General features: G+C 41.4%; 1 protein-coding gene across 1 annotated transcript; it reads right to left on the bottom strand.

The window, feature by feature from the left end:
* Nucleotides 1-704: 704 nt before the first annotated feature.
* LOC149172253 (E3 ubiquitin-protein ligase CSU1-like) lies at nucleotides 705-3,332 on the bottom strand. The gene is made up of 2 exons (XM_089424276.1): nucleotides 2,937-3,332; nucleotides 705-1,493 (listed from the first exon to the last, which is right to left on the bottom strand). The coding sequence occupies exons 1-2, from the start codon at nucleotides 3,173-3,175 to the stop codon at nucleotides 821-823; spliced, it is 912 nt and encodes a 303-aa protein (XP_089280402.1). The 5' UTR covers nucleotides 3,176-3,332; the 3' UTR covers nucleotides 705-820.
* Nucleotides 3,333-7,624: the final 4,292 nt, after the last annotated feature.

Raw genomic sequence — 7,624 nt, 5'->3', positions numbered from 1 at the left:
ACTAATGCAAATTAGTTTGAGTTTGCTCCTTGATTTCTCTTCAGTGGACATTTGCCAAAGTGGTTCCTCTTCTTTATATTTTTCACTTCCCTCTACTTCACCTACTTTGGGATGATGTCAGTTGTTATTACTCCAGGTTACCACATTGCTTCAATCATTTCATCGACCTTTTATTCCTCTTGGAATCTCTTCTATGGGTTCATTCTGTTCTTTGGTGGAAAATTCTTGTACAGTGGAAACGGTTTTATTGGTTCAACTCCATTTCTTAGACACTTTATTGTCTAATTGCAGCACAATTGGGTGATGTGGATTCTAAGATGAATACAATAGAAGGAAAATACAAAAATACTATATTCTGGGAGAAGCTACTTCTGGGGAGCTGTATTTTACATGGTGTGCTTTCAGATTTAGGCATCAAAGAAGGGGGCGCTGGAAATTAGCATTATTCCATGAAATAAAGCATACGAAGTCCTGATATATAAAATTTAGGCTAATAAGAACGGATTTCATTGAACTTGAGTGCTGGAAATTAGCTTTATTCCATGGACTACTACATACAAAGTCCTGATATATAAAATTTACGCTGTTAAAGAAAGCTTAGGATAATATGGAGCAAAAAGTAAATGCCTGCATGATTTTTCGATCACATGCATGCAAAGAGATGCACCGTCCTCTAAAACTCCAGATACATAAGAGCCTCAAAATTAGAACACAAAAGCAAATCAAGCTTTATTTGGTCAAATTTATGAAATCCAACAAACTAAAATTCCAGGACTGCTTAATCATATTTGTACATAGTAGTTCAACATGAGTTTGATGTTCATGTTTTAACTGTTGGCCTCATAAGTCCCATGCCAGAACCACTTCCAACATGTTTAAAATCGGTTGCCTCCAAGTGGTCCCCGTGACCAGAAAATCCAGTACCTCCTTTTTCCAGGGTGATCAAATGCTTTTCTTTGCAGCTTCTATTGCAGACAAAACAAACCCCATCTAATTTAACAAATTTCTCTGCACACTTTTTGCAATAAATATGGCCACAAGTGCTGATTGCCATTAGTGTATGCCTGTTTGTTAGTGTATCTTTGCAACTAGGGCAAATAGAACTGGCCCCCAAAACCTCAGATTTTTTATCATGTGGATCCTTGGTAAAAATAACTGGAAAAAGAGACTTCAACTTCAGTTTCTCTTTACCCTCTGGGCAGATTGTATCAAGTGAAGGTGCCTCAACTTTTGCTTGAGCCTCGGGAGTTGCTGATGGCAGCCAAAATGCTTTCATTGTCCGAAGAGCCTCCGCTTCAAATGAAGTCACTTTAACACTATTGGCCCCATGAAAACTATTTTTGTCTCGAATGTGATTTTTGTCATTATATTGAGGTACAGCACCATTGTTTTGCTGATCAAATGCATCAAGTTCCTGTTGCCTCTTTAACAACAGCTTCTCTTCTTCCTCCTCCTTCTCCTGTTTTTGATGTGCTTCATAGCTTGCAAGTTTCCTGTCAAATCATACACCGATAACACCAGCAACTTACAATACCCACTCATAAAAAATTTAAATTAAAAACCTAAATATATCAGATATTTTGTACTCTCACACTGAAGTGCCGGCAACCTAAACTAGTCATTCTACTGATAATGAATAGGGGTACAATCCCAGCAACACTCGTTTTTACCATGTAGTATCCAAACTTCTAAGTTACACTATATGCAACGAATAATATGACCCCATAGTCAAAATATGCACAGTGGCATCCAAAGCTCAAAGCAGATTAATGTCAATTGTGATCAACCTCTGTACTATGATAACCGAGCCATACAAATGTCCAATTCCTTTGAACCAGATTAACAAGAGCCATCAAAGCAGACTAATGTCAATTGTGATCAACCTTGGTACTATGATAACTAAGCCATACAAATGTCCAATTCCATCGAATCCAGATTAACAAGAGCCATCAAGAAATAAATGGAATAATATTATAATCCTGTTGGCCATCTGATGCAGATCTGAAATTCCCAACAAATCAAAAGGGAGTTCTATTCATACAAAAAGTAACCATATGATTCCTTCAAAGAAAATAACAGACCCTGGACAAACATAAGAGCTTTAATCTGGCAGGTGGAGGGAGATCATCTACCCAGGTAAAAAAGGTCTAGTAACCAGTCCAACAGGCTGCAGTCTGGAAGCAAGTTGAAGCACTTGCAGTGATGATGACACAAGGTTAAAATCTGGTAGCCTTGACCCTCATTATAATACAGTTGACCAAATAGTTTCAAGCTGTGGATTGTGTTGATGCTGCAAAATGGTGGATAAATGTCAGAGGAAGTCCTAGGTGACTCTGATAAAACGGATGTCATCGGTCACAGCTTCACAACTTAGAAACAGCCTGATTGTAATGCGGATCTTGTAAGGAGGTTAATACCTATCAAGTCAAAAGGGTCTTTAATTACAAAAAGGAAGGCTTATCGCGCCTCATCATTTGACTTTAGTTTTTACTTGTTCTGTATTGGTGTCCTATAGTTTCCCTAACCAACCTATATATTCACTTGCCAGTACTTGGAAAAGAAGAGACATTACTTATATTTAATTTACAGTGCATGTTTTTATGGGCAGCGCATCTAAAAATTATATGTTCTCTCCGATCTTTCTCTTGCTTAGTTCCCCAAGAAACCTAATAACAGGAATCCATTACCCGAAACAAAACATAAAAGATGGGACAGAAAATGCCCACAAACCCAATTGGAGGATTCCATGAAAAACCCTAATACAGGAACAATTCCCGTCAGAGGATCAGTAACACCCAAAGAGAAAACCCTTATAGCATCCTACAAGACACTAGTAGCAAGAACCTATTTGCCCAAATCAAGGGAAAACAATACCCAATACTCCAAAAAAAAATCAAAACTAAAAACTGGGTTTTATTCAGGATAACGAATCTTACCTTTTGATGTCTTTCTTTTGCGCTAACAGGCATTCTAGAATGCATTCTTTGCAGAAGAGGTGGCCCTTCTGACAGCAGAGGGGGTCTATCAATGGCTTCAGGCACAGAGAGCAGGCATCAAAGGGTTTAATGGAGTCCTTGCCGAGCCTTTCCTTTTGGGTACCATACCCAAGCTTTCTCTTCTCGTCGTATGTAAAGAACGCCAAGTCATTGTTGTTCTTTGAATGCCTCTGCGGCATCTTCGCTAACTCGGGGATTTACGATTGCCCGCGACAGATCTTATTGAAAACAGATAAAATGTGCGATGTTACGAGAACTTCGTAGAATTCACAAATGGTTCAGAGGTCAAGGGGTCTGGTATTTTGGTTTAAATAAAAAGAAATTTCGGTGGATTGTCTACAATCGATTTGGCAATTGTGTGTCGGTTGACAATTACGCCTATGAAATTCATTGTGTTTTTATTTGTTAAATATGCGAAGGGCGTTAGTTCAGGTAAATTGTGAGTTCTTATTGAGAATATTTTTGGGTTTTGTTTTGTTTAAGAGGGTAGTGTTTTGTGTTTTTATTTGTGGTGTTTTTACTTTAAGCTGAGTTTAAGTTTATATTGGTATGGTTTATGGTTTTTTTTGTATTTAGTTAGTTAGTATACACATTATGATGTATAACCAGGGTTTTTATGTTTTAACAAGGGCTATATAGTAGCTAGGTAAATTAAGATAAGTAAATAAGAGTGAAAAAACAATAAAAGAATGATATTGGCTATCAGAAGTGTTCAGAACATCTGCGATCATAACTGTTGACTAGAATTCAAATGTGTGCAGAATGAACATTTTGTTCCATTATTTACTTAGGGCTTATTTACTTTCCAAAAAGGTGTTAAGTAGTTCTTAGCAGGATTTGTATATAGATAGGATGATCTTTACCTAGGAGAAGTACTAAAATATTTATTGAAAATATAGAAACTAATATATCTAGTTAAATTTATGGTAAAAATATATTTATATTTACATTGTGTATCTTAAAACAATGTGTTCACTTCTACCAATGATCTGAAAATCACTCGTGAATGATCTCAGTTAATTAATGAAGGTATTACAGACTCATGTACTTGGGTGTGTCTATGTTATTTTAAGCAACGGATCGATAAGATTGCGAAATACACAGACACTTGAAACAGTAAGAGGAACACAGTAAGCAAATACATAACACAACAAATTTAATAAGGAGTTCACCCAATCCTCCTGGGCTACGTCCCCTGGTCCAACTTTAGTGGTGGCCTTTTCTATTGTGTCTTAAAGTAGAGATTTTACAATAAGGAGCTCAATTTGAGTCTCACTTAACAGATGATGATTAGTAGGGTGGTACTTGGATCCCCCAAGTCTCTAGAGTACACAGACTCCCCCTTACTGAATCTCGACTTTAACTAGTCTTAGTGGTATGAGTCTAATTTGGTACTCAATACCTGACAGGTATACACAGAGGAGTTTCTTGAACCTCTCAAGCCTTCTCTAGAGTTCACAGACTTTCGGACTCTCTCTGTCTCTATCTGCTCAACATTGCCTTTATTCTACAGGTCAGCGCGGCTTTTCTGTTTTCTGCGATTCACTTCTTTCTCTACTTTTGTTCCCCTCTGCTCTTTTTCTGTTCATGGCTTAAAGCCAATTTGTTCCCTAACTGTTTGTTTCCTCTTCCTGGCTCTCCGGTTCACCTGCCTTTGTCCGCTGGAATTCCCTTGCTCTTCATCATCATTGCTATGGAACGTTGCACAGAGAGGTGGCCACTTGTCGCCTTACGGACTGAGTGTCAATTTTCTTTGAACAATCGTTATTTTCGTTATTCCAGGATTTGCCCGCGAAACTGATTCTTCTGCCAGGTCAGCGGTCATGTCGGACCTCAACTCTTTATGTACCTTAGTCTATTTCCCACTTAAATCTGGTCATCCAACAGGTTGATCCTCTGTCGTTGATTTGGAGCCTCCAAATCCTACGGTCTCCATTTATATCGCGCAGGTAAGTTGCTCGACCGTTACTCACGCGATGTAAGCGGTTTTCTCTCTCATCCGTTGGACACGCGTCACCCAATGTATGGCATCACACTAAACTCGGCCAAACCCACTTACCGCTAGAAGTGCACACGATATCCTACCTGTAACGACCTGCAATTCGGTTGATGTGCGACCGCGGGTGAAGGCTGAACGAGCGCACAGGTAGGCTGAACGAGCTGCGGTTCGGTGAAATGTGCGAGCTCAGATTCATGTGTGCGATGGTGTTATGTGCATATGAGGAGGGCGAGCCGATGTTTATATGGCGTGGAGACACGGTTTAGAAGTTAAGAGGCCAACCCATACTTAAAGGCAAGCTGACGGTGCGTTTGTGGAGAAGTAGGGGTGCGTGCAGCATGGAGGACAAGTCGGCCGGGTGAGCCAACACGCCCTGCCATGCGTATATATTGGGAGAGCGTGGAGCTCATTCCAACCATCGCAAATCATTCCAACACATAGCATCTTCGCTCAAAGGGAGTAAGGCGCAGGTCTTAATGCGCAAGGCTAAGGAGGAAGGCACAAATTATAGATGCGCCCATTCTTGGGCTTGGTTGCACAGAGGAGACTCGCTTAACTCGGTTGTGGGTGAAGAGCATGGGCAGAAGCACCCGGCGGATGGGTGAGGGCGTGCACAGGTGTGTGGCACCCGGTTTGTGTGAAGGTGCCCGACAGTGAAACGGAGGAGCGCCTGGTTTGTGCAACGACTTGGCACGGGTGTCTTGGCGACTCGGGTGAGCGCCCACCCGTCGTGCAAGTGTGCACGGTGACTTGGTGAAGTGTTGATATTGTGGACAAAGGTGTCTCAGGTGGAGGCGCCCGTGTGTGGCGACTTGGAGGTGCACCCAAGTTGGGCAAACAACACAATCGTGCAACGAGGTGAACGAAGGGTTGGTGAGTCGTGCGGCGACCGTGCAGAGGCGCCAACGAGTTGGGCAACCGAGTTTGCCGAAGATTGTAAATTTGGCTAAGTATGAAACTTGGAGTTCCCAAGTATACTTGTAAAGCTTGTAACTTGTAAAAGATTGTATAATATATTATTCGGGCAGACTCATTGTTCAGGGAGTTGCCCCTCCCTTTATACTGTGCAATTGTGTTCATCATTTATAATTGTTGTTGATAATGAATGTGTATGGGTGTTCATTGGTATAAAGGATAACATAATAATACTTGGTTGTGAAACACAAACTAAGTAGGAGTAAGTGGTTAGGCGTAGTCCACGAACATAAGTATTGGTGAAAAGAAAGTGTTCGATGGTGCCGCACCTCGCTAAGAGCGGTTGAAAGACTACCGCCAGCTTGGGGGCGTGACAGGTGGTATTAGAGCTCGGTTGGAGCTGGTGTTAGAGCAGGGTTGCTCATAACGAACTGCAGGTGATATTGAAGCTGATTCAGGGCTGAAGAAGCTTGACAATTGAAGATAGTGAAGCAGGTACTTGCAGGTGAAGGAAGTTGTTTCACACAAGTGGAACAAGAGCTGGTTCAGGTTGTAGGCATCTTGGCAAAGATGTTGGATGGTTGAAACTAGATTGCAAAGAAGAAGGAAGTTGTTAGCAATGGCAGCTGAATCTCAGGTTAGGTCTAGTCATAGTGTGCAGGATGCTACTATGGCACTTATGGAAAAAGTGTTGGAAAGGATGGAGGAGTTGGAAGCTTTCTGGACTAAGAAGATGGACTTGATCGATAGGGATCAAGAGGCCAATTCGAAGATGAGGGAAGAGCTTGATGAACTCTAGCCTCAACACGAGTACACTAATCTTATGTGTACACAACTTGAAGTAAGGGTAAAGGAGGTTGAAGAGGCAAGAGACCAAGGTCTTGCAGAGATCATGGGCTTGCGAAAATCTCTTGACGAAGCCAGAGATGAGATCGCTGTGTTGAAGAAGGTCGTGAGGCATAACTCAGGTGGAGGAGTGCCTCATGTGAAAGTCAAGGAATCAGAATCTTACGATGGTACAAGGAGTGCAAAGACTCTTGGCAACTTTCTATGGGACATGGAGCAATACTTGGAACGTTTGGGTCTATCTAATGATGAGACAAAGGTCAAGGTAGCAGCTCAGTTCTTAACAAAGGATGCTAAGATGTGGTGGCGAAGGAGGATGGATCAGATTACCAATGGCAGTGTTGGTGACATTACTTTGTGGGACGAGATGAAGAAAGCTTTGCAGGCCCATTGCAGTCCTCAGGATGAAACGTGGGAAGCAAGGATGAAAATTAAGTTCATAAAGTAGACCGGGAACCTTCAGACATATCATCGGGAGTTTGCAAGTGCAGTTCTAGAACTTCCTGACATGGCGGAGAGAGACAAGGTGTTCAATTTCATTATTGGATTGAAGCCTTGGGCACACAATGAAGTGAAGAGGCAGAGGATTAGAACACTTGAAGAAGCTTTTGCTGCTGTGGACAGGTTGGTGGAGCATTATGATGAGACTTCTGATGATAGGAAGAAGAAGCCCGATAAGCCGAAAGATAAGAAGAAGGATGATGCTTCGAAATCGGATGATAATTCGAAGACGAAGAAAGCCTTGAAGTGTTGGATATGTGCTGGACCACATACGGTGAAGAATTGTCCTTCTAGACCGAAAGTGGTTGTGATTGCACAATCTAATGCAAATAATGAAGAAGCTTCTGTGGGGATGATGCAGATACTT

Source organism: Pinus tabuliformis, chromosome 4_2 (assembly GCF_031772625.1).
Source record: "Pinus tabuliformis cultivar Carrire ecotype Pingquan chromosome 4_2, CPIR1, whole genome shotgun sequence".
Taxonomy (NCBI): domain Eukaryota; kingdom Viridiplantae; phylum Streptophyta; class Pinopsida; order Pinales; family Pinaceae; genus Pinus; species Pinus tabuliformis.
Note: the sequence above shows the minus strand (reverse complement) of the source record. Positions and strands in the feature narration are given on the sequence as shown.

What these genes read in the sequence shown, in the direction of transcription:
- LOC149172253 (XM_089424276.1), bottom strand. Translation starts at nt 3,175, where the DNA reads ATGCCGCAGAGGCATTCAAAGAACAACAATGACTTGGCGTTCTTTACA. An exon ending in CAAAAGAAAGACATCAAAAG is followed by an intron (nt 1,494 to 2,936) that starts GTAAGATTCGTT and finishes ATGATTTGACAG; the next exon opens with GAAACTTGCAAGCTATGAAG.